The following is a 27,296-nucleotide window of genomic DNA, read 5'->3' as shown; positions in this document are numbered from 1 at the left end:
CTCGCCGGTTCTCTCCGCTGAGCCAATGGCTTCTGCCCGATGCTCAACCGTGCGTGAATTAGCGGCAGCAAAAAGCGCCAGGACGGAGGGGAATAAAAAGAAACGAAAGAGAGAGAGCTGCTCTGCGCGCGTCGACTTGTGTAGCTCGGGCCAGCGTTCATTATTTTTGGGGACGGCCGGAGGACCGGTCAGCTACTAGGCAGAAAGCAGGGAATAAGGGTGGTTGAGAGGTGCCGCGAAGGGATGGGGGGGGGGGGGGGGGTTGAGGTGGGACCAATCTATGGGCGATTATACTTTGTCATGCGGCGCTCTGCCCCTGACCCCTCCTCCATCGCCTCTTCCTCCGGGGATGCCGGGCATACCGGTTAATGGATCTCTCGCTGCCTCGCCAGCGAAGACTGTCGCTGCGTGCTTACTTCCTTGCGAGCTTATATGCTGCGATGCTTCGCCGTGCCCTGCCTGCGTGTCCGCTGGTATTTCATTACGCCCCCGTGGACAAAGACAATTGTTTTCTTCCCTTTTGAGCGAGCCCTCTCTCCCTCCGGAATCAAAGGAGCGAGCGCCTGTTCAGTGCCGACGTTTATTTGCAGACATTTTATACGCGAAGCTCTTTGTGTGGCTACTAAGAAAGAATGCAGTGAGAAATAAGGGCCTCCAACATGCTATTGTATTAAGACGCGGATGTTGGGGTGGTGGCGACTGAGAGTGGGTGGTAAGGCAGGGGAAGAGGGTGTCTATCACGAAGAGCAGCAGTGCCGGAGTTCAGAAGTGTGCTGTCTGTGTGCACGCGCACAGGCAGGATAGCTAGGTGGAGCGGGACACTATTTATGGCCCCCCAGATAACAGACTCGATAGGGGAAGCGCTCGGGTCATATATTGCGTTCGCGTGGGTGCTTTATCGCGACCAGCAGTCATAACCACAAATTTTGCGGCGGCCCACTCTTCCAGCTCTCTGCTCGAAAAGTGAAAAAGCAAAAAAAAGAAGGAAAAGAGCACTGCAAAGCAGGCGCTATAAGATTTGCGAAGAAAACACCTACAAAAGCAAAGCGCTTCTTTCTCTCTAGACGCAGCAAGATCCTCTCCAGTGAACTCAGAAGTTCGCGCTCGTTTCTGGCGCAGGTGGGCAAAGAACACACACGAGATGAACTTCCTGGCCAGTATAGGTGTCAAGAGCCACAGATGAGGGCTACGTGCTCATTTTTCGCGAGCCCGACGTCCCGCCCACCGCCAGCGAGCCGCAGATCATTTCTTTTCAATCTCTGCGCCCGAGAAACCCCCTCCGCTTTCCTCTTCAGATGACCGAAATGCGAAATGGCCGCGCCGTATCTTTCTCGAGTTCTACGGAGCCGAAAACGTTATAGATTAAAGCCTTTTTTCTTCCACGTCTATTGCGCTACTCAAGTCTCCTTCGGCGACAGTGGGAGGAAAAGAAACGCACGCGCAAAAAGAATATTAATAACCTTCCCAGCAGCAGTCGGTCGGTCGGCCAGCTGCGAGTGCTTTGATTTATGGCGTAGCGACGTGTCTTCGTTACAAGCACTCGGTGCGAACGAGGCGGTCGACTTTACAGGGGTTCCGAGTGCCCGGTACAGTTTTTGAACAGCCTCCCCCCTTTTTATCGGCCGCTGGTCTAAAGAGCGCGGCAGCGTCTCGTCTGTCTCTTTCTCTTGGAGAACCACATCGCAGCCAGCATGGGACGCCCCGACGCTATCCTTTATCTGTTTTAACCGATCCCTTTTCACGCGCAGGAGATGAAAAAGCGTTTTTCTTCGCCACGACTTACGAGGAGGATGGAAAGACAGGAAAGATCGAGCGCGGAGATCGGTCGGAGGTCGCAGAGCGGCGCAAAACTTTCGCCACATTTCGTGTTGTATAACGAGCGATTGCCGGCACTCCTTCGTCCTCTTCGTGGGGCCGACTGTCACCGCGCAGTGCTCGACAGCCATACTACAGCTATAGAGCGGCGCCGCGATTGGCACAGATAAGAAAGAAGGCGGTGTAGAGGGAGGGTCGAAACAAAATAAAAAATGAATTTCGTTACCTGGGTCTTCTCTTCGAGAAGATAAAGAGGGTAGACGAATGGGGAGACGAAGAAGCGAGAAGTCGTGAAGTCTCACTGAAGACCCGGCTGCTTTGCTTTATCTAAGTCATTTCCTCCCTTTCCTTTCTCTCTCGCCGTTCATAGCAGTGGCAGTCGCACAGGTAAGTATTGCGAGTCACACCGAGCGTTCTCGATACGAGAAGACAGAGGAGGAGGAGGAAAGAAAAGAAGCGAGAAAATCGACTGGCACAAAATTCGAGAGCAACGCAGGAACGACACGGAGATGAGAAATGGCGCTGGCTCCCCCCCCCCCCCCCCCTCCTCTCCTCGACCCCTTGTACCACTGCGAGGATGAAACGGAAATTACTTCGTCAAAGACGCGAGCTGGCTCCTCCCGCGCGCGCCTTCTCCTTGTGGCCGTACTCATACACTACTATACCGCTACTACTGTACGCCGGCGCATCGCGTCGTTCTCATCTCGGCAGCCATTCCTCTTTCGTCGCCTCCCTTTCTTCGGAGCGCCAGTTCAGCTGGTGCGACGATGATGAAGAGAGAGTCTTTTGGGGCGATTTTCTTGCCCCCGCTTCCTTCCTCCTCTTCCCTTTCTCCTCTCTTTTCTCGTAAGCTCTACGCGTCGGAAAGGAAGTGAGGAGCTTTGGATTTATATATAGAAGGCAGCGCGTCGTGGGGTGTGTTGTGCGCGGCCGGAGTTATCGGAAAGTGCCGCGCCGCTGCTACGGCAGAGACACAGAGCCCCCCCCCCTTCCCTCTGCATCCAGCCGCGGGTGACAAATGGCGGCTCGGTTGACCGCGTTGAAGGGACCCTGCGCATCAGGAGGATGACGAGGCTTCTTCGCTACCGTCGCGAAAACGCCCAGCTTTTCGGAAACAGAGGTGGGGGGAGCTTGGAGTGGATGAGGGGGAAGGCAAGAGGGAGGAGGGAGGGGGTGATGGAGGCGGAAGGTAGCGCTTTAAGGGCGCTTTGTGTTTCAGCAGCGCCGCTGCGGGGAACGAGCCGCGACGAACATCCGTCAGTCTCGCCGCGCGGGTGACGACGTGCCGGAATTTGTGCGGCGGAGGCTGGCGCATGGATGCTGAGCGAACGAGGAAGCGTGTGCCTCGAGCGAGAAGCCACACGAAGTGTTAACACCACCGTGGGGTGGGGCCGAGACGAGTACGCCAGGAAAAGAAAAAAAAAGGAAAGAGAAAACCTTCTCGTTAAGGAAACAGGAAGAAGCTGGCTTGTTTATATGTACGTGGGTTTCGGAATCGGCGTTTAGTTGAGAACGCTGACTCGACATCTTTCGCAAGAGGACTTGGGAACGTTTTCCCTTCATTCTCCGGCCCCTCGCGAAGCAGGGAGCGCGGGTTGGCGCACTTCTCCGCGTAACAGTATTAGTATCGAACAGCCGGTGGTATACGCTACTGCTGCACGGCGGGAACGCTGAAAGAGAGATGGGCCGACCAGAGCCACCGTGATCAGGCGCCGCGTCATCAAGATTTGTGCGTATAGCTTGGAAATAGCCCCCCCCCCCCCCCCCCCCCACACACACACACACACAAGAAATGAAACCGAAAGACTAAGGTAGAAGAGCGCAAGAAATTCTTGCCGCGAGATTTGGGGCATTGATGGTCTCCCTTTCGCTATATCAAGACAGCGTTCAGCTTTCTTCGGGAACAAGATATCAAAGCCACGTCAGGAGCAAGGCTGGTAGTGCCATTTGCAGGAGCTTTTCTCAAAGCAACACGGTTTCTGATGACACGACCGTTTCCGGCACTTGCTAAAGAGTGCATCCACCAGAGAAACGGCAATATGGCCTAAGCCAAGGTCCGTATCGGCAAAACCGGGAGCTTACCTTAGCTTGTAATGATCATACAAAGGATGAGGAACTCACCAGCTCTGACAAGCACTTGCCCCTGTTTCTCTTCGCTTATCAAGTTGTCTTCAATGCGGAGATACGGAGACAATACGCAGTACAAAATAATGCGACCTGTGAGGAGGCAGGTGTTTCCCTATCTGGATCTATATAAGCCCAAGGGCGACACGAACACTTTATTTATGGAAGCAGCAGTTGTAATCGAGTGGAGTGCACATTTCGCTCGAGGGCTCAGGACGAGCTATGACTGCCGCCCTTTCCTATATGGAGAGCGCGTGTGTACTTGCAAGCGAAATAGAACCAGTAACATTTGTACAAGCGGACGAAGCTGTAGCGATAAATGTGTGATCAGTGCGAAGGCGACCAAGCAAGGCCGATACGACCGGCAAAGTACAGATTACGCCCCTCGGGGGTCTTCTCGCGACGCGATATATACACACACAACCGCCACAGCCTTCTCCAACCTGGCGAAAGAGGAAGAACGAGTGAGATGGTGAGGATTAAGCCGGAGTGTCCTCGATAATCCGCTGACGCAGTACCGGATTATGTACGGGATTTAGTCGGGCGACTACGCTTTTTCGTCTCTCGCTTGTCGCGACGGTCTCCTTCCAAACAGCCGCGGACCTTTGCTCTTTCTGGTCCTGTCCGGTCGTTTCGATGTGATACACAACCAGGCCCTCCCCATTCCTTGCCGCACCCCCCCCAAGCTTCTTCCCACGCGGTGATACGCCGGGCGACTGGGCGGCGAGCAAAGCGAACACGGGCTGAGAGAGAGTTCTTACAAGCTCCAGTGGATCTTCCTCGCAGTATCTCGCTGTTGCTAGCGGAGGAAGGATGGCGTCCCGTAACGCGACATAGCAGCCTTGTAAGGTGTTTTTATGTGGCAGGAAGAAAGTCACTATTTGTTTTCCGTGCTGTTGCTGCTATCTGTCTTCACATTTGAGTTTCCATGAAACGCAAGCGACAACAAGAACGTGTGTACTTGCAGTGCCTTTTAACTCAAAGCAGCAGTTCCAGTTCAGTTGCAGTCAGGCTTACTGTAGGTGTAACATAGTGATAGTGCAGACTAGTTGCTTTGGCTTACACATAGTGTAACGGAGTGGTAGTGCGTTGCATGGCTTGACTTATACACAGTGTAACAGAGTGGTAGTGCGGGCCAGTTAGTTTGACTTCCACAGTGTAACAGAGTGGTAATGAGGGCCAGTTGGTTTGACTTATAGAGTGGCAGTGCGGCCTGGTTAGTTTGACTTATACAGTGTAACAGAATGTTTTAGTGCGGTCAAGTTGCTTTCACTTACACAGTGTATCAGAGTGGTATAGTGCGGGCCAGTTGGTTTGACTTATAGAGTGTAACAGAGTGGCAGTGCGGCCTGGTTAGTTTGACTTATACAGTGTAACAGAATGTTTTAGTGCGGTCAAGTTGGTTTCACTTACACAGTGTAACAGAGTGGTATAGTGCGGGCCAGTTGGTTTGACTTATAGAGTGTAACAGAGTGGCAGTGCGGCCTAGTTAGTTTTACTTATACAGTGTAACAGAATGTTTTAGTGCGGTCAAGTTGGTTTCACTTACACAGTGTAACAGAGTGGTATAGTGCGGGCCAGTTGGTTTGACTTATAGAGTGTAACAGAGTGGTAGTGCGGCCTGGTTAGTTTGACTTACACACAGTGCAATCAATGAGAAAACACGAGCGCCACTGGAAGGATGGCACAAGATCCAACGCCAGCCTGCGGCCTTTTCCCATTGCATGGTGTTCCCTGTTTTGTCGATGGCTCAGCTATATGTGTACGCTATACTGTTAGTTCGGCGCCCTGTCACCGATTCTACCAAGTTGGTCGATCTTTGGCGTGCGCCGACTACTAGTGCGATCACCCTTCTCTACATGCGTCTCCCCCCTCTCCCTTCACTACCGCCCCTCATCCGTTTCTCATGCATAACAAATCCGACAGTTCATCAGCCCGACCAAAGTCCGCAGCCGCCGAGTGTCCGAATCCAGTGTCCGGCGAGAAGTTTAGAATGCCCTCGATGCGTATTTTTCCCTTTGATACCTCTTTTTTCTTTATCTCTCCTTCTGTTATCTGTTTTCCCGAAATTGGACTCTGGCGGACGTTCCCACTCGTACACGGGGTCCGTCCTCCCCTCAGTCCGCTGATTACGGAAGCACCAGGCACCGGTGGCGGCTTCATTTCGCGCTCATTACATTTCCTCCGAGACCGGCGACGGCCCATTTTCTCGCCTTTTTTTTTTCATTTCCACTACTTTTTTTTTTCCTTCCTTCGCTCTGGGTTTCGAGAAACGCGCGATACCGCTCGTGTGCACGCGTTAAAAACAAAAATCGAAAGTAATTGCGCGCGCTGAAGCTGTACGCGCGGTTATTGCACGAACGACAGGGGGGACAGAAAGTCCGCGAAAAGGAAAAAAAAAAAGCGCGAGCATTCACACAAGCGAAAATGGGAAAGCTAGAAACGTATGTGCGTAGAAAACAAAAAAAAGTGATCATATATAGAAAAGAAGACTGCCGCAGTCCTTTGGGACTTCAAAGTCAATCCGTGGAAACGCGAAAGCAAGAACAAAAAGAAATAAAGAAACCGCGGGGGAAACGAGGGAGACTCGAGTAACTCCCGTTTTTTTTTTTTTTTCTTGCGCGATGTACTGAGGCTGTCCCCACACCGCAGCACTGGTGGTCTTCACAGGTCTCGTCGCCTCCGAGCGCGCACGCGCGAAGTGAAATGAAGACACGGCGGAGATGACATAGAGAGAGCCGGGTGAGCGGGCGACGGGGTGCCGAGCAATTCCACCCAGCAGGCGAGGCAGGCCTTTCCTGTGTGCTCCAAGCACAGACGCGCCCGCCTCTGCTTGCTCGCCCACCCACAACAGTTCCGCCGCGCAATTCGGCAATTCTGCGCGGTGCCGGGCTATTATTGCGTCTAATCTCTTTTTCCCCCTCTCTCTCTTTCTCGCCAGCCAGTCTGTGCCACTACTGCGCTGCGCCAAAGGCCTCATTTCTTCATTCGTCCTCCATTCGTCTTGAAATTGTGCCGCTTCGAAGAAACAGAGAGGTATGATTTTGAACAACTCGTCCACAGAAAGCGAAGGCTGGCTCGATATAATAGCCGCGGCTTTCTTCTCACACGCTTCCGTGCACAGGCTTCTTTTCTCTTGCTTTCCATCAAGCACATTATTTTAATATTATTATTTTTTGCGCGCGCGAACTGAGCTGCGCTCTAAAATGGATGCAATAGAAAAATAACCACTAAAACTTCCCGCCGCCTGAAGGAGAAACAATATCACAAAAAGAAAGACGTCATTCGTTCTACAAGAACACCGCCTTGCGGTTTTAAAAGGTTCCCTACACCTACGGGGATTTTTTTTTTTTTTTCCCCATCCAATCGCGCCGACAACTTCACTCTGACCACCTTCAATGCCGTTCTTTCTTCTATTCGCCGTTATTTTCTTATTCAGTCTCGTCGCATTTCTTATGCATGGTGTCCTAGAGCCGGCTTTGGTGATTATAGAGGGAGCCCCCCGTGCACGACTTCATCGGCCTTTTCGAAGGCACACGGGGTGTCTGTGTACCGCGCGTCGCCTGTTATTAGGAGGCCGCTGCGTTTGCCAGTCGCCCGGGTCGGCCCATAGGTGTCGCCACACGTCCGCGCCCTCCAAAAGAAGCACCCCCGCAAGGGCCGACGCGGCGGGCACGAAGAGAATTACAAGCTGCACACGCGAGCGGCCCTGCAATCGCACACATACACCCACAAACAACGCCAGCAGTTGCCGAGGTCGTGAACTGGTTTATATGTTTTAATACCGCAGGGGCGGAAAAAGCAGTCACCGCTACTGGGTGGCACACGGGCGCATTGCGATACATATACGCACCTTTCGCTGAGATAATAGAAAAAGAAGGCCGGCGGTTGTCGACTTCCGGGGAAACCGTATGTTTGTACGCTTCCGAAAAAAAAAACAATTTAGTGGCGTGGGCGGGGGTGACTTCGCTGCAGAGCCCGCGATAAAGCGAGAGCGCAACGTGCTATGCATCCGCGCGCGCTCGACCCGCCAATTCCGTCTTGATGACTCTGTTGTTGTCGCAGGCAGGCAGCAACGCGGTGGTGGGTTGATTGAGATGTTTCTCCGAAAGGCGGTGTTTGCGCTTCAGGATGGCGCGGGGGCGCCATGGCAGATATGGGAGAACGTAAAAACCACCGTCGTTTCTTCTGCATGCCAGGTGTAGTGCAATTTCCGGTGTCGCCATCGGCGGGCTGCATAGCACGTAGTACGCACACAGAAAGCCGGCGCCGTCAGGGTCCGCTGCTCCTTCGCCCAGGTGCAGCAGTGCGACTCGGTAAGGCGGGGTGGGTGACGGCTGGATGTCCGGAATAGCGAGCCCGCCGCAAACACGCGTAGATAACGGCTCAGACCTTAGTCCCGCCTCGATGCGTTTCGATATGGCGCACGTATGCGTTCGCGCCGGACGTCAAAGCGTTCTTCTTCTGTTTTTTTTTTTTCTAAAGCGGAATTCTGCTGCTACACCCGGAGCGGGAGTCATTGAAGGGCAGGAGAAGCGTTGTCGGCCATCTTTCAATACAACTTTTTAGTTAGGCAGGAAGTGAAGATGGACTGAACGAGGTTCGTCAGTTCCCGCCGAGATTTGTATCGGTGTACTGCGGATGTTCCAAAAGGGAAATAGCGGCAGCACGGATCAGTTGCGCGTAAAGCTACGCGTCAGGTAACAGCCGCTCTATGGTGTTCAGTGTAACACACTTGAACGGATACACGGACATGAAAGGGTACAAAGACAAACGTTACGAAAGATGACCCTCGGTACCACAGGCTACCGAATGGAAATGCACCAAATAACTGAGGGTAAAGTATGCCCATTAAGCGCAGCGTAAAGGCGCTTTTTTTTATGAACAAAAAAAGAAAAAGGTCAATGCGCAAAGATAAGCTTTGCTGCATTTCAACTACAAGGTTGTAAGTACGTCGCCATTGCAAAGTGACTTGGATGTTCGAGTGCTGATCCCAGGGTCGCGGGCCTATTTCAACAAATACAAAAAATGTCCGAGTGCTCTGCGATGTCAGCGGCATTAAAGAACCCCAAGTGGGCTAAATTAATCCTGATCCCTCCACAACGGCGTGCTTCGTAGCCCGTCTTTCGCTTCGGGAGGTTAAACCCCAGAATTTGCATTTTTAATCGTGCAGTGTAATACAAGCAACGCTACAAGGCACTTATTAAGGGGAATTACCAGTACCCGATCTCTACCGGCGAATTCCGAATAACTGTAAGCAACGCGGTTCACACGGCTCGGAGCAGAAATGCGACACACCAATCGTCCCTGCGCCAAACCGCACCCTTGGTGCTGTTCGATCGGGGATGAGCCACGCAATGGGCTAGGGAAAAACGCTTCGCTGAATACCGCGCCGCCTGGTGACAAAGTAAAAGGGCCCGCGTTTTTGCCCAGTCGCACCACAATGCGACCCGCGGCGTGCCCAATGGACCGGCGCCTTGCTCTCTCAGGCTCCGTAATTACTGGGCTCTTTATTGAATTACGTTCCGTTCCGTATAATTGAAGGGAGCGAAATGGGGAAGGGAAAAAAAGAAAAAGAGCGACAGTCGACTAATGAGCCCTCGGCGCATAATTCCCGTCCCCAGGACTTCAAACAAAGCGGCGTTCTTCGTTTTATTTTTATTTCTTTTGTTTCTCACGCCGACAAATCCCAAAAGCATTTTCGCGCGCATTTTTTCCCGCCTATTTGCGCGCTGGCTCTGCAGAGAATGAGGGGAATAAAAGATGCAGCAAGCGTTCTCTTTGTCAACCCCCGCGAGACTGGGCGGCTTCGCAGCCTATAGATGAGTAAACACACACAAAAAAGGAGGCCGACCTGCTCCACCAGCAAAAGTGCGGGCAAAGAGCTTCTCATCCGCCTGACTTCACCTGTTTGCAGCGCTTAGCTTTCATCTTTGGAGTCATGAATGAATCCCTGCCTAATCGCCATACGCTGCTTTGTAAGCACACAGTCAAGTGTTTATACAATCGGGAAGCCACGATCCACGTGTAGCCGAAGTACGTTTGAGAGCAAGAGCCAGGGAGAGGAGGAATTTTTTTTTTTTGGGGGGGGGGGGGGGGGGGGAATGAATAAATGAGGGATGCCGATGCAACGCCAGCGCAGGCTGCAACAAGAGAACCACCGTCACGCATGCGCAGTACTACGACCGGAATGCCTCGAGTGCTGAGGGGAAGCCTTCGGCGCTCGTCTGCGAACTCTACTAGACCAGGAGGACTCTTCGGCGGCGGCGGATGAGCTTATTGCGCTGGGAATTAGCCGACCTCGGCGGCCTACGGACGAGCGGTTGACGTTAACGACGCTAACGACGCGAGCGCGCACTACAGCCTCCGCTTCCTGATTATTTTTTATTTTTTTTGCTCCCCTTGGCGACGGCTCTGGGCGAAGTCTCGGCGCGAAAACTCGGTGTTGGCGAGGCGGGGGGGGGGGGGGGGGGGGGGGGGGTTGATTCCGTCGCTGTTATCCCCTCCCTCCACCTGCCTCCGTCTTTTTTCACCAGCCCTAAGTGAGAAAGAGAGAGGTCCGCGACCGCTCCGACACCGCCGCGGCTGCGGGAATTGGCGAGGTAATGAGCGCGCAAATCCCGCGGCACGAGCGCGGCTGTCACACTGCCTCGGCCGCCGCGCCGAGACAAGAGAGCGCGCGCTGGAGCCATCGAATTCAACTTAGCGCGCTTCCAACGGCGCTGCGCCAGTGCCGTCCCCGCTCTCTCTCGCTCGTCGGAGAATCGACGCCCGCGCTCGGACTCCGCCACAGTTGCAGTGCGTCGCGCTAAACGAGAGAACTGGGCATCCCTGCCACCATTCACCGCCACCACTGGTCAGGTTCCACGTAGTTAACGCGGTGGTTAGGCCTGCGCTATGTTGTCACGATGCCGCGAATGAAGACCCCTTGAGAGCTTGTAAAGAGTGCGCTGATGTTACCGATCCAACGTGCACGCGCCAAGTGATTAGGAGTATACGCATACGTATTTGCCTCTCCATCGCGCAGAACGCCACTGAGGGTCTTTTGTTTTGTTTATTTGTTTCCCTCAAGTTGTATTAAATGCGCGAGTGCTGTACGCGGGTTGTACGCCGTCAGAGTTTTCAAACGAGCCGTCGTACTTCTACACGTTTCGCTCGAGATACGTCTGAACTCCTGCTGCTGAAAGAAAATGGTCGGACCCCATAATGAACGCAAAACAACAGTATTCGTCGCACCGTTTCCGCGTGCTGGTATAGCCGTTTAGCGCAGTGGACCTTCAAATCTCGGACAGTGAGGAAAAAATGAGGTTGTTCTGTATTGGTAGGGCACCGCCTTCTAATCACAGACAGACCACTATCGGCGAATTATAAATTTCTAGGCTATAGTCGGGTACAACTCAAGAATAAAGCGGCTTTTGCCCGTCAAAGGACCGTCTTCCAGCCAATGGCGTCGGCCGACTCTCATGAACCTTCTAGTGTGAGTTTCGTGAAAAGGCAGGAGGAAGACTATCCTCGACAATGCAAGGAGGAGACAACCCTATTTCACTCCCTGCATTGCCACGCAAAGAGGTTCATGAGAATCGGCCGACGCTATTGGCTGCATGGAGGTCATTTGATGGGGCAAAGCCGCTTGTTTCTTGGCTTGTATTCGTCTATAGCGTGACAATGCAAGGAGCGGCGTAGCACATCGGCCACTCCCTGCATTGTCGCGCTAGCAGGCTCATTAGATTCGGCCGACGCCACTGGCTGGAGAGGGAACATTTCGCCCTTCGTTCTTCAGCTGTCTCCGACTGTAGGGAAGACCACAAAACGGAATACAGGTGTCGCCGTCACTGGCCGATTTCCGAAGTAAACTGGCTGCGTCGACACCGTTTTTCACGCGCATCTCAGAGGCGACGCTACAGCGCCATTCACTTCAAGACGGTGGCAACCCTTCCTTTTCGGTCCGGACGTCACGAGTTTTGAATCGACTGGCGGGAAGACTTTCTCGGCGATAAATGCGTCTTTTGCGGCAGGACAATCGTAGGCATAGCCACGAAGAACCGCAGAATAATTTTTTTTACTGGGAACAATAATTTGATGAAGTTGTCCTCGGCGACCCTTTAACAGTTGAAAAACCCTCCGTAGTTTCCGCACGCCTTCCACGACAGCGTCTTTTGTACCAAGCTTGAGCGTATTTACATTCACGAGCACATCATCAAAGCCGTCGCTGCGACTTCGTCTCGCGAATCCTTCCACTCGTTACCGCCACTTTTGATGTTAGCGCGCTGATCTTAATCGCCACTTGTCAGCTGGCGACGGAGGAAGCTGCGCCAGTACTCTACGAGGAGAGACAGGCGGTCACAATCAATAAGCAACATTATCTCCGCATCTGAGGTGTGACGAGAATGATTAACAACGTCTCTGGGCGCTTTCACAAAAGGCGGTAACAACTAGCGCGAGGACTGGCTGTCGAGAATAAAAACAAATGGATTCAGAAAGAAGGAAAACGCGGGGAGGCTGCGCCAGGGGCACCAATTACGCGCTTTGAAAACGTCCAGCTCGTCCTCGGAGCGAAAAGGGGGGGGGGGGGGGGGGGGGGGGAAGGGGATATCATTCATCTTCCTAAAAAGAGTGCGTCGTATAATTGCGTCCCCGCGACTCCTGACAGATGGTTTAACAAAACGTTCCTCGCGTACTGCATGTACGCATTTTCCCGCCGGTCTGTCTGTTGCCGACGGGCGGGCGGAATTCCGTGCGTGACCATACTGCCGACGAACATGGAGGAGGGAATAGTGGGAATAGTGGGAGAGAAAGAGGCACTCTTTTTAAGCATATGACGTCCGTCAAGGCCGCGCTTATTTGCCACCATCCTTATCGCTTCTCTCTGATCAGGCGCCAAACGAAGGCGGCCACATTGTTGTTTTTTCCTAAATGACTCGCGCGCCGCGAAACAAAAAGTGTTTGCAAGCTGGCGGGAAGCATGACAGTTTGCTTATTCTTGATAATTAAGCTCCCTGCCTGTCTTGGACGTAAATCGGGCTTGGCGCGTTCTAACGAGCGGCAGAAAAATAAGGAAAGAGAATTTAAAAAATAAAAAAAACAAGAAGGACTAAAACATACGGCGCGCCGCGGTGCGGAGGGAGGACAAACAGTCGGCCAGTGCTTCTTTTTCCCGCCGCCGCGATCTTCGGTCCCGATAGGGGTCGCGCGGATGGGACACGCACACGGGGCACGTTGCACCGCAGCTGGCCGTTGGAGCGGAATGAAAAATGAATTCCAGACGCGGGTTCTCACGCAGATCGGCGTGTACACGCAGACTCCTGCCTCCTCTTCGGGAAGGGCGCGTTTATGCACGAAGACCTCGGCAAGTGGGCTTCTGTTTGCATATGTGCGCAGAGAGGAGACACACACATAGCATGACACGCATGGAAGCCCGTCTTGGCCCCGTCTCTTAATTGCCTCTGGTGGAGACGCCAGGAGCGCTGACCAGGTGTGTGTGTGCGAGTGTGTGCCGCCGATTGGTTCCGTCGCCTGTCCTATAAAGTCCCTTTTAGCGTGTCCGTCCCACAACGGCATTGCGTGCACACCGCGTTGAGCCGTAGGTGCGCCTGCAGCTGGCCTGCACATGGCGCCTCGATGCGCACTCGTGGTGTACGCGGTAGGCGGCGCACGCTACTCTGAATCTCCCCAATGTTGAAAGGAAGACAGTGCGTCCGCTGCTACATCAACCGCAGCCATCGCCGTCTAACCCTATGAAAAGCTTGTGGCGGCGACATAAGAGTGTGTGTGTGTGTGTGTGGGGGGGGGGGGGGGGGTGTAAGCTGTGTCGGAGCGCGCGAGTTGCCAAGCGTGCGCTGTATTGCGGAGCGCCTTCTGTTCTTTAGGCAGACACAAAAAACGCTTACAAAAAAGGCTGTGTAGGAAACACAAAAAAGGCTGTGTTGTGTTGGGTTTACTGGCGCATAAGCATCTCAGGCTATCATGCGCCAAGCTCAAGGACTCGGCAACAAAAAGGGACCCGAAGACCAGATCAAAGTATCAGCGCACCGTATGAGTGTTGCACCTCCTTCTTCTCCCACCCCCTCCTGCTATTCTCTCTCGAGATTAAACCGAGCCGCGCCCTGACAACACTGCACTAAGCCTGAACAAGTGCGGGTCGTCGGGACCACCCGCGCGCTCCATATAAAGATCTCCTCATTCCAGAACCCTCTCCCCCTTCCCCCATGTTTTGTTAATTATTGTTGTTTCGGGGTTTTTCGAGCGGCACAGAGGCTCTCTTTTCGGCCGGGGGCACTTCATTCGTTTTCAAATGAGCGACCTTATCGCGCGCTTACATCGGGGTTAGTGGAAACAAAAAAAATAAAGTGCAGCACACACACCGCGCATCTCTTTGTTCGCGGGGGCGTTCTGTGTGCCCAGTCTTCGTGTGTGTCTGTCCCTGTCTATACCGGCGCTGAAAGTTCAGGCCCGGTAGACTCAATAAAATGCGTCCATTTTTATTGCTTCATAAGCCTTTTCGCCACGGTGGCATATATCGCGCAGGCATGACTGCAGTCCGGGACTTTCACGATGCGGAATAGTCGACGCATGGAGCTTTTAAATAGCGACTGCTCCAGGCAGACGACTCTATGAGATGTTAGATAATATAGATGTAACTATGTTTAAAGAGTCAGCCATCGTTCGGTGAACACTCGGTAGGCGACCACAAACCAGTGGACAGGAGGCAGCAAGCGCGATAATAATAATAATAATAATAATAATAATAATAATAATAATAATAATAATAATAATAATAATAATAATAATAATAATAATAATAATAATAATAATAATAATAATAATTGGTTTTGGGGGAAAGGAAATGGCGCAGTATTTGTCTCATATATCTTTGGACACCTGAACTGCGCCGTAAGGGAAGGGATAAAGGAGGGAGTGAAAGAAGAACTGCGTGTTGGTGCGAACTCACCTTCTGGGTCCTGTCGAATTTCTTCTTTCCTAAGATCCAACTTGGACCTTGTGTACACTGCGATGGGAAGGAGGGAAGAGGGAAAAAAAAGCACGAACGCTGTTAGCAAAATAAAATATGGGTTAGTAAACATCTCAGCTATCTCAAGGTAGGCGTAGTGAACTTGTCCGGAAGTGCTCCGAATGGCAGGCGTTCAATGCAAATTTTGCGGGTGTTCTTTATGTACATTTTCGCAAACTTTAGCCGCAGTCATGAACTGAAATGTACGAAACACCTTTTATGTTATCAGCAATTTAATTTAATAAACCTTGCCTTCAAAACAATACAATTTAGGCTTATTTTGGCGTGACCAGGAAGTCAATAGTGCAGCAAATTTAGGACAGGTAGCACCGGAATGGGCGAAATTATTCATCACTTCAAGGCTGAGCGAGGCACAAACTAAACAATATATTTCCTGCAATCCTGTTCTAATTGAACCCCTTTTCTCCCTGTCCACATATATATCGTAGCGACGACACATGTTCAAATTATATAATTAATACAATTAATATAACGCCGCCAGCTTCGGAGATTGGTGGCTCTGCCTGGCCAAGTTGTGCACGTGTGCTTCAAACGGCCTTCAGCAACAACTAATTTCATCGCGTGCGCTACTCCCCGACTCGGTGCGTAGACTCGTATCACGCAGTCTGAACATGCCTTTAGATGCCCCAATTATGAGGATATCTGTCATACTATCTAGTGCGCGCTTTCACGAATCTAGCGTTAACCAGGAAGATCTAGAAACTCTGGGCGTCCATACAAATTATTCTTATAATAGGCGTTTTTAACATACCGGACGTACTGCCGCAGACGTATAGCGGTTTACCGGACCCCTCTTCTTCACGTGCGAAGAGCTCTTACGGGTGACCAGAGCGCATGCGCAGAACGCAAAGGGTCTGCGTGAGTCTTACGGACATACGTGAGATTCGGATTCTTACGTTACGTTACAGCGATAACAGCTTCCCTCGACGCGATATCTTGTTCTAAACTGCCGTATTCGCCTTCAATTTCCCCATTTTTACCCTCGCATAAAGTTTCAAGCGAAAAATAGCTTCTTTTTTTTCCGGATATAAAGACGATTTCCCACGTATTAAGCCTAACGAAGCAGCGCTCCGACGCAGTTCGACTGGCTTGGCTTTGACTCGTCTTGGCTACAGCAGTGTCTGCATCTGTCAGTAGATGGCGCTAGGAACAACGCGCGGTGTCTGTCACGTACGTGCAACTAAAAGGGTTTGAAACGACATGCGCGTATGCTACGTAGACTTCTCACGTTTGCGTACGTCAACCCTGTACGTACGTGAAATTAAGCCGGCGTCCGGTAAACCGGTATACGTCTCCGGTATGCTAAAAACGAATATACTAGATGCGTTAAAGCGAATCCGCCGTTTTCACAAGAAGCGGCACCCTCTGGGGGAGTGGCAAAAGTTTACGGGTTGAAAACAGACGCACGTGGGAGACGCGGGCGCCATCTAGTTCCGCGAGCAGCCAGATGCGCCTGCGAAGCGACAAGTTCGTGCTTGACAGCTGCCGCCATCTGTCGCATGCTCCTGTCACTATAACATGTCACTATAACATGCGCAGTAGGAGCTGGCTGTTTTCAACCAGTGGAGCAGGTGGCGCATGCGCAGAGCTGCTGCCGCATGAAAAGGGCGGATTCGTGCATGCAGGCTTCGCGGCGAACACACGTGCAACTCACGTGTGTAGACGAGCGACGCCACGACGGCGACTAGGACTAGAGTGGCGATGGCGACCAGCAGGGCGACCAGGCGACTTCGCGACGAGGACGCCGAGGAGCCCGGGAAGCGCAGCTTCCAGAAGCGGCACAGGGGCCTCTTCTTGAGCTTGGCGGAGGACGAGTGGTGGGTGGCGACGGCCGAGCGCGGACTGCCCGGCTCGTGGTGCGGGTGGCCCCCGGGCAGCGGGGGCTTCAGGTCGGCCTCCGACGGGTAGCCTGCCTTGTCCACCTGCCGAGAAAGAGGGCCAACGAGAATGGAGCCTTTAATAACAGCGCCATCCGGAGATCAAGGTACAACGCACCCTGTACACACGTAACGCTGTCATTACCCTCCCTTATTTCCCACGCATAACGCCGTGAGTCTAACAGGCAATAAATAAACAAAAACATGAACTGCGCGCTTTATAAATACACTACTCTGCTGCCGGCTTTGGCTAAATCTACACGCCGCGGTTAATTAGGCACACCGTAGTACAGTCTCCCGCTTGACGTCGACAACCCGGCGTTTTTCCCCAGTGCAGACAGAGAGAGAGAAAATAAAGCTTATGGTGTATTCCAATCGCAGGCCCAGAGCGGTCTGCACGCTCTGTGACAGAGCGCCTGAATCCGGCGCGGAGCGCGCGACCTGAAATTGCGATTGGAGTACACTTGCTCTGGCCAGAGCACGTAGGGCGCCGCTGAAAAAGAACGTCACGCAAACTTCCGGTCGGATCCGCCGATTTCGACGGAGCAGTCCCGACTGCTCCACGGAGCAATCTCGGCTCGGCAACCGCTCCCTGTCTACGATTGGAAGACGCGATCCGTGCCTCAGATCTGCGTTTGGAATACAGTTGCTCCGAAAACAGCAGGAAACGTTGCTCCAGAACTGCTCCAACTCTGCGATTGGAAGTCACCATTAGAGGAAAGCCGGAGATGTCCTGACTTGCTACTCCGCACGGGGTGAATGGAAAGTGAAGGAAAGAGAGGTATAGCGCAAATGGAAAGTGATGATGTACACGGGCGTTCCGGCACTTCGCCTTCGTCGAAACGTGGCCGCCGCCGCGTGGCAGGGGGTCGAACTCGCGACCTCGCCGAGCTCAGCACCAAAAAGATGCGCGCCAATGACAGAAAATTACAAGAGAAGCAGCGGAAAGGACAGCGATGACCACCCTACCCTGTCTCTTCGTATTCGTTATGAGTCGATTGCGAACTAGATGGCGCCAAAAGCAGAGAAGAAGACCCGACAAGGCCCAAGGAGCGGACAGATGAAGAGTCCCAAGTAAGAGAAGAAGGCGACGCAGCACCCACAGGCGATCAGCGGGTTTTTCTCGGAACCTTCGGCACGGGCTTGCGTGTGTATGCAGAGCCTCTTTGGTCAAGACCCCCCCCTGGACTTCTAGAGCGGGCGACGTCGCGTTCGGACCAATAAGAAAGGGGCCCACATCGCCGTGTAATCGGTAATCCTCGTTGCGTGTTGCGCGGCGAGCAAGGAACGTGGACCGTGTTCAGAGCTGCGGAGGAGGAGGCAGAGGAGGACAGACAGCCCAGGCTCGACGATCGCCGGCATTAGCATTTCTCGCGAGTCTCATTCCGCGGCTCCGGCCGCGGGGGTTGCGATTAGATTTGGTGTGCCCCCCCCCCCTTTCCTTTCTATTTCCTTCCTTATACACACGCGGTCGATTCATCGCCGCGTTTCAGCTTTCGTCCCGGGAATAGAGCCGAGTATACACTCCCTCCCTCTCACGCACAATTCGTGAAACTGCCGTTCAATCTTCTAGGCGGCGACCGAGAGCCCGGATTATATATACGCAACCGCCGTGGCGTGTCCAGCGCGTTTGACGCTTCGAGACTCAGCACGAGGCCTCTTTCTCCGAGACTCCTTCCAGTTCCAGCCAAGTTGCGTGCGGCACTATCAGTGCGGAAGGTCGCGGTCAAAGAGTGTTCAGTGTTTTTGCAACAGCACTGAGGTCCCATAATGGGCTTGTTCTTTCGGGACTGTCTTCCAGACAAGACATGCTGACATGCGTGCAAGCGCGCAGCTCCGAGCCCGTTTACATAATTCTGAGCTGTTTCAATAAATAACAACTTTTGCCTGGAACTCTGAGCGAACACCCGCTCACTATACCGTGTCGTCAAACCTATACAAACCCTATAGTATACTGCAACCATCATTCTACAATCTATAGCGGAAAGTATTATATAGCTTCGAATACACTCTGCGCGCGTATCACCGGTAACCATGCTTTACGCTGAAAAACAATGGTTGAAACAATGGTTGGAACCAAGCGTGTTGCAGTGAACGTAATAGATTCACACCGCGTGGTAACGCAGGTCGTCAACTTCAACTGCGGTGCACGCAATTAGTAGCAACGCGCGTCATTCGATGAGAAGGCCCGCGAGCGAAGGCCGGGGGGGGGGGGGGGGGGGATGAAAGTGCCGTGTCGGAGGATTAGAAGAACGGCTCGGGTGCCCGCACGGACACGTCAGCAACGAAGTGTCCACTGCGTTCGCTGAAAGCTACCTTTCCTCTTGCCACGCATCAGCAGCATCACGCGATCCGTATTCGCTAGCACATTTCTCAAGATGGTGATAAGCACAGCCTACCGTTCCTAACATCCCCAAGAAAGCATGCACAGAAGCTCTACTTCTGGCTTCTAGCTTACGCAATCATTGCAGGCGCGGAAAATTTCTGAAACTACTAGACAGTTTTAGCACAGTCGGACAGCCGTACGGCAAATACAGTAACGCGTTGCCGTTGCTACCGATGCCAGGCTTGCCTAGCCGCAGTTGCCGTACGGTAGCAGTTACCGTATCTACAGTGTTTACCGTACGATGGGGCTAAAACTCCCTACTGCCTGGAATAGCAAGTTCTTGCCTCGACTAGTTGCGGTTACGGTGTAAACGTTAGTACACCGTAACGAGGAGGACATGCACGACCGTTCGCAAGCCTATATATATATATGAACGACAGACTCGTCTTAATGTTCGCTGGCCGAAGCACGTCCAAATGCTGTGCTGAGACATGATGATGCGGGCAACAGCGACGCGTATTACAACACGGTGCCCAACAACGCCTTGGTATACACGCGACAGCTGTACCTTCCTAGTGAATTTAACGGATGCCTTCACTTCGCTGGGGGAAAACACACGAAACATTCCTATTAGAGTGGCATTTGGAGGGAAACACTGGTAGAGTGGGTAACATCCACTTCAGAGGACACTTTGTATACAGGCACAACATATACGTAGCGCGACGCTGCCTGCATTGCGTGCACTAACTCAGCAGCACTGAGCGATTCAAACCAGCCGATCATATGGTTTTGGCTGCCACCACATACAAACACAAAAATAGCAAGTATAAACCTGCATGCATAGTACATGAATATACGTTCCTCTGGGGGGGGGGGGGGGGGGGGGGGGATTCCGGGGTCATTCCTCATCACGGAAGAAAGTGCATCGGGTACTAAGGCGCAATTTGAAATGGACCGCATCTGCGGTGCGATACGGTTAGCAGCGGTAAGTGCCGCAATCTGTGACTGCCCGAAGGACTTCTGCTTAAAAGCACTTGAACTGACAGTCCATAAGCCTCCCGCATAGACTGTCTATGGGCGGACTGTGTAGTTCAAAATTTTTTTGTAAGGGTTCAACAAGCCCAAGACAAGATACAACAAGTCGGCTGTACAACATTCGTGTCAACTCGCACTAAATCAGGACGCAGTATATGAACACAAAGCTCCGCTAAGTTCCTTGCCACCCGAGAGAGAAACCACCTGCACAAACCGGGCATTCCAGGGGCACGCCCGCCCGCGACGCGTCGCATAAAGGCGCGGCCCCCGTCGCCTTCTTCAAGTCCCCAACTTCGGCACCACGCCTGCAGCAGACAGCCGCAGACATTTGCGACACGCAAAGAAAGAAAACACCGACGCCGCGCTCTCGTCTCTCGCAATTAGCCGGATAGTCATCGTCTTCTCCGAGAGAGGGCGCGCGCGCGAAAAACAATCGTTCCTCTCGCGCGGCGAAGCCCGCCGATAGCTCCGCCAGCGCAGCACACTCCGGTGCGCGGACGTCGAACTTCTCCTATTACCTCCAGCACGGACGTCCAGCCAATTCATCCCACAGAGCAGAGGAACAGGAACAAACAGGCCCTGCAGAGAGAGACAGACACACACGCCTGCAGCCAGTGCATGCGCCGAGAGAAACAACCTGCCACGGCGGCGCGGTTTGATGGAAGACCCTCGCCGCTGTTGTTTTCCATGCCTGAGTGGCGTGCGCGCATGTATGAGAGACCCGGGCCTGTGCGTGTGTGCGTGCGTAGCACGGCTCCGCAGGCGTACGCAGACCCTTTCGGAGCAGCAGCCACCATTGAAAACTAAAGCCGCGTTCTTTGTTTCCTGGCAATGAGAGGTCTCCTAGATGGGTAAGGGGTGCCAATTGCGAGGATGAGAGAATAGCACGCCTTCTTTCTTTTGCCTCCCGCGACGAAACGCTGGTGGTGGGGGGTGGGGGGGAGGGGGGGGGGGGGCAGGAATTAGACGCGCGGCTCCTCCGAAGGTCGGATTGTGCCGGGATCGCAGCGGGCACCTGCGTCGTGTTGTGCGTGCGTGCGTGCGTGAACTGTGCGTGCGCGTAGGGAAAGGCTGTGGCTGCTATTTGAAGCCGAGACGAAGCCCTGCCTTGCCGCCGCTGCCACTGCCGGAGCCGATCGACGGCGGCGTTCGGCGGATCGCTCGTGATGGATGATGACGTAACGGGTGTCGGATTTCAAGTTTCGCATTTCTCCGATTGGCCGATTCACTCCTCGCTGAATGTGCCTCTGATTGGCTCCGTCTAATGAAGAGTCTATTGCCGCTACCCGAGGCAGCCGTCGCAGAGGCTTCCACTTCCTTCCACGGCTGCCTGCAAGTTCCCCTCCTCCCTCTGCTGGCGGCATCGGTTGATCCCGGTTTCTTTAGTGTTTGTCCCGCGCGCTTTTTTTTTAACCTCTGCATAACAAGCAACGCATCGGCGTCTGTTGCGTACATCAAATCAAGCGACCGTGAATACCGAGCTATGACGAAGTGCTTGTGGCGAAGGGGGGAGAGGGCTGGCAGGGCGTGGGGAAGGGGGTGCTGTTTGTGAAGAGTGGTATGCGAACTTTAGCACGCGCGAGTTTAGCCGGATCACTTGTTCCGAGTGTATGCACGTGTTTCTTGCTTGATCACCTCCGCAAGGTGTTCGGTCTTTCCTCCGCGCCGCGAAGTCTGTTTGGCGATGTTCCTACGTGGGAGGGGAGGGTTTCGGGAACACACGGCAAGCAACCGGAAGTGGCTTCGCTCGACTGCGTCGGAAACTACTGCGTGCTTTCCGATGGCTCGAACAAGGAGGTGGAGCCCGGAAAAAACGCGCAGGTCTTTGAGGTAAGATTACAGGAGGCTTCTAATAGTGAGTCCTTGATTCGCGCGTTGGAAACCAGAACGTCGCTGCCTACGGCGACGTGGAAATGATCGGCTCACGCACGCCGTTGAAGGGCTACTCTGCACGATTGGCTCAGCCCGCAAGCAGTGAACCATTTTTTGCTCTTACTACGGCTTTGCGGGGGACCGGGGATTCAAACGCAGGGTAAAGAATGCGCCTGCCCTCATGTGCCTTTTAACGGAAAGTGGCTTGAACTCATAGCGGCCGGTTCAGATAAATCATCCGTCCAGCATTAAGAGTTTTAACATAGCGGAGGCGTATTAGCGTACGCGTATATAGCATTAAAGGGGCTGTGAAGGGGGCTCTAATAAAGTTGCCGCATGCCTGGGATATTGAAGCACGCCGTTTCACGAATAGTGTCCAGCAAGAATTTTTTAAGCGCGCTTTGTAGAAGCTGAGTTATCTGTAGTTACAATTTGAATTTCAGAGTCTTCCCACATTTCCCTTTCCTCTCGTCACTTTTTGCACGCTTTAAGGTAGGCGCTCATTCGCCGACCCCCCATCTCGGAGCGGAACTTCCCGACCCGCCGGAGCTAAGCGGCTTATTGGCCGCGGCCATGGTAGCTGTCTGACGTCTGAAAGAATCTAACCAATGGCCACCTCTCACCTCGTCTACGCAGATGCGGGGGTCGGAGGAGGGTGCGAGCATGAAAGAGTCCCCGGGAAGGGCTCTCCAACTTTGACGCGTGATTGTGGGTCGTCTGCTGCGTGTAGAAGAGTATTATTTGGCTCCGGTTTTCATGACAACACGATGCAGTGATTGAGAGAGTTGATGTGCTCTCCTCGGAAGGCGTTTCAGAGCCCCTTTAACGTGTACCTGACCTGTTGCGCAAGCGTGCATCCCGGCTGCCTTCCTGCAAACCGTGAGACTACATTACATTTTTTTACAGTGCGACTGCAGTCTACACGCGCGCGCTCAATAAGTAGGTGCATGTTAGTACGGCTTATGTCTACGCCGATACGTCTCCTGTGCTAAAACACTTCACCTTTCTCGGAGTCTGAGCGCTAGTTGCGTTAAAATCCTATTTCGCCGCTTTTATCTAAATATGGACACCTGAAGGTGAAATATGGACAGCACAAAGTGCCGCTCGAAGAAAAATTGAGAAGCACGTCTGTAAAGACCTCAGTCGAGAATAGTTGCCCACCGCGTGTCTCCATCAAAACTCACAATCCTCTGAGTAACACACACGAGAAAAACCATAGGCACAGCACATTACGCAAAGGAATGCTGCCCTGTGTGCGTTTCCTTGCTGCTTCTTTCTTCACCCCGAAAAGCAATCATTTCAGCTTCCCGTCCCTGGACGACTTCCACTGAACAAGCAGCAAAACAAACAGTGGTCCCAAAAGAAGAGCAAAAATACGCAAGAGCGCAAGGCGAAGTTATCACATCTCGTCGACGTCTCGAGCTCAGCTCCGAGCAACTCGTTCAAGGAAATGCAAAGTATAACAGCGCACGCCTCTTTCGTCCCTGTTCCGAGCTAGAAAACCATTACCGAAGAAGCCTTCTTTTCCGCGAATGCGTAATTATAACGTCGTCTACTTCGGCGTAATTTCACCGTCGCTGTCACCGCCATCTCGTCAGGCCGCGCTAACCGAGCCAGGCACTTTACTCTCTCTCTCTCTCTCTCTCTCTCTCTCTCTCTCTCCCCGCGCCTGCAATTCCTCCTCTCCCGCCATTCTTCTTCTACGCGCATAAGCAAGCCGACTTGAATGTTTCTTCCTGCCAGGCCTGCCAGGCAACACTACTTTTTTTTTTGGCTCATGGCGTACAATGTCGTTCCTCTGGCCACAAGACAAGGCTCGCCGTGCGTGCGTGCGTTCGTGCGTGCGTGTGCGCGGGCAATGTGCTTCCACAAATGGCTTCGCCTCTTCATTTTCCGTTGCTCTAAAAAAAAATCTCTGGAAGCGCACCGCGAGTCCCGCGGAATGATTCCACAAAAGGCACAAGGAAAGATAAGAAATAATCAACGCATGCGCAGCAGGCTCAAAGCCTGAATCTCTCTCCCTCTGGAGAGCGGCCGCGCACAAAACTCGGCAACGCAACTTTCTAGAGCACAACAAAAGAACAACCACGGGATCCTAAAAAAAAAAAGAGGAACATAAGAAATAATAAAAGTCCAATGCGAACTAAGAAAGCCGGGAAATTGCCCCGACGAGAGCGCGCGCGCACCATACCGAGTATAGCGCTATATATACGGTCGCACACGGGCGCTCTAGGAAGCCCGCGGGAGGCCCTCCCCGCAGCTACCACACCACCCGCCGTTCTGTTTTAGCCTCTTTTTTTTTCTTTTCAATCTCGGCTGGTGACCTTTATGGCGTCGTAAAAGTTTTGCTCTCTTCATTCCGCGCCCCCTCCTCCTCCTCTTTTTCCGAGAGTGGAATGTAATCCACTATAAATTACCGCGGCCGGCGGAGCGTTCTCGGATAGCCTCTCAGGCGCGGAAGAAGGACCTTGAGGCATCCAACAGCACCGCCGCATTGCTCACTGCCGCCGGCTTCCCCCCTCCTCCTCCTCCTCCTCCTCCTCCTCCTCCTCCTCCTCCCCCCTCTCTCCGATCTCGAAAGGAACCAATGCATTTCGTGTCTGTCTTTGGGCTCGCTCTATGCCCGCATGGTTCGCACATCGCACCGACGTATCTGAGTGGATGACGCGCGCGATCCGTTTAATGCATCGCTCGATGCACGGAGGTATAAAAGAGTAGTCATACGCCTGGAGACTTCAAAACACGCACGCAAACACACACACACACGTCCCTAACTTCGCATCAAGCGCCGTCACGGAGGCCATCGAGACGTCATTATTAACTTCCACGCCGGTATTGGCCCTGCTCAGTATGCGAAGCCCGTCGCCTCAGCTGTTCTTTCTTTACCCTTGCTTTCATTTCTGTTATCTCTTCTTTTCCCGATCCATTTTCTTTTTGCTCCAGATTTTTCAGCGCGTTTCAACTCTGCGACTTTGCGCACTGACCGTCGTATATAAAGACGTCACTTTATCGAAACCAGGAGGATAGGGGCAGCAGAAATTTAAGGAAGGGGGTGGGGGGGGCTAAGCGTCGCGTTTGCTGTCGAAAACGTGCAGCAACACCTCCTCTTTAATCTTCACCCACTCCCGAGTGTATGTGTGGTTCGGCTCTTTTAGCGGTGACTGAGAACCCGATGCAGGCCCACTCCATAGTGTAGCCCTTTCTCGGCAACGTTCACGACCCCCCCCCCCCCTTTTTTTTCCTCTTCGTTTCGCAGAAGACTATACGCGAAGAGCGAAAGTGGACGGTGTACTTTTCGCGATTTGTGTACGATGTATACGGCGCCGGTTGCTTTGATACGCAATCGGACCTCTAAAGGGCTCGGACGGGTCGCGCGGAATTTTAAAACGCGGCGCTCGCTACGTCGGTCCATTTGCACTGCGTGAAAAGCAATTCCGCTTCGGTTCCAAACCGTATGCGCCCTCCCTTCTCGAGCTCGCGGGCGTCATTACCGGTCGCGTAAACGCCGCGAAACGCTCTGGCTATATGCTCTGAGCTAAGCGCTATAATTTATATTCAACCGTGTCTCCTCGGGGATCCTCGATTTCTCGTACCCCGCACATATCCTGTGCCGAACTAACAAACAAATATCTGAGAATTAACCATACAAAATTTGTTCGCCTCGATTACCTTCGTAATTCGCGTTCTAGTATCTAAAAGGGGTATCGAATGCTGATCCAAAAGCCAGCAACTATACAGATTAAACGGCAATTTACCCTTCGAAAATACTATTCTAGGACGCGACTTGCGGATCCGATGAACAAGTACGCATTCAGACCTCAAACGCAGCTTAGCACGCAGAACACAAGATTCAAAAGATCTCTTGGGTTGAAGCCGTAGGTTTTTTTTAACTTATTTTCTTTACCTGACGCGCGTAGTATAGACTAAGCTGTTGCAAGCACGACTGAGAGAAGCAGCAAGAAAACCAAGACGAACAGACAGTTTGACAGTCTCGATAACAGCTTGGACGATGCAAGGCGGACTAGTGTAGTGGTAGCCCTAGTCAGGAGCCCCCTGTCTAGCTCCTAAACGTTCATAGCTCAAGGCAAGAAACTATTCATTAATGGTACCAGATAATCACAACGAGCGCTCGCGCTCTTCCTGACCCGTCATCACTACGAATGCACGATCGCCGCGGGGATGGGCGGTCCGTTAGTTCGGTTATCTCGGACAGCTTATCTCGTCCTTAGCTATTTTTTTTATTTCTTCTTAAAGCGGGAAGGCGCGGCTCCTGTACATCAATAGCAGCATCCTTGTTTTACCGGAACATGCACATAAGACGTCATTAGCAGCAGTTGTCAAACAAGGGCCGAAAAAAAGAAAAGGTCAAGAATAGTTGATGCCAGCGTAACGACACCCAAGCGCCCACCTCCACCTCGACGGGTAAAGGGTACATCAACAGTTCCGTAGGCGCCACAGCCTACCGCAACCCGCACACGATCTCGGAGGCCAACGTCGCACAACCCCTTTCGGAAGTCCTGGCGCACATCGAACAGGTTGCATTCCACATTCTTGGTATGTTCAGCCATTGAGAACGACATGTCAGAGAAGCACGAAGTTGGAAGATGGGAGGCTGATGGTGCAAAGGTAAGGGGGAGAAGTGAAATATAAGCGGTGGTGGAGGATGGGAGGGGGAGGGCGGAGGGCGGGGGAGAGACTCAAGTCGTTCTTCCTGCTTCAGGGCTCCTGGTTTGTCCTTGCAGGGGGGTTCTTCGCAGACCGTAATTTGTCTCTCCTCCGGACCAGGCGTTGTCAAGTCGTCAACGCGCCGCGGACAGACCGACCGCCCGCGACCGAGGAACGCGCACACGCCGTCACGCAGATGCAGCAGTAGCAGCAGCAGAAGCAAGGCACAGTCACCGCCAAAATGGCGCGGGAAGGACGGGCGGCGGCGGAAGAGGCGCCGACCATTTATGCCCTACCGCGTTGACAGCTTGATGCCTCCCTGACGCGGGCCCCGCCGGCGGCAACGACGGCGTTGCCATTAGCAGGCAAAAGGAGCCCCCAAGCAGCGTGAAACAAGCGAGCGATGGGAAAAAGCAAAAAAAGGAAAGATGACTCAAGCTCTGGGTGTTCTCTGCACCTAGCAGCGTTGGCTGCCTTCGCGGGGATTGGTACGACGTTTCGACTTGAGCAAAAAAAAGTAAAAGCAGAGGGCCGGAAAGACAGCGTGAGAGAA

The 27,296-nt window shown here is 53.0% G+C and overlaps 1 protein-coding gene across 7 annotated transcripts in view; it reads right to left on the bottom strand.

Annotated features, from left to right (window-relative positions):
* Window positions 1-27,296, bottom strand: part of LOC144128350 (uncharacterized) — a 421,731-nt gene that overhangs the window by 26,005 nt on the left and 368,430 nt on the right. For all 7 annotated transcript variants that reach the window (XM_077661689.1, XM_077661691.1, XM_077661690.1 and 4 more), the window contains 2 exons: window positions 16,623-16,890; window positions 14,888-14,944 (listed from right to left, as the gene is read on the bottom strand). In XM_077661689.1, the coding sequence (XP_077517815.1) occupies window positions 14,888-14,944; window positions 16,623-16,890 (325 nt within the window). The remainder of the gene's footprint in view (window positions 1-14,887; window positions 14,945-16,622; window positions 16,891-27,296) is intronic.

This window comes from Amblyomma americanum, chromosome 4 (genome assembly GCF_052857255.1).
Source record: "Amblyomma americanum isolate KBUSLIRL-KWMA chromosome 4, ASM5285725v1, whole genome shotgun sequence".
Classification (NCBI taxonomy): domain Eukaryota; kingdom Metazoa; phylum Arthropoda; class Arachnida; order Ixodida; family Ixodidae; genus Amblyomma; species Amblyomma americanum.
This window is presented reverse-complemented; position numbering and strand designations above follow the sequence as displayed.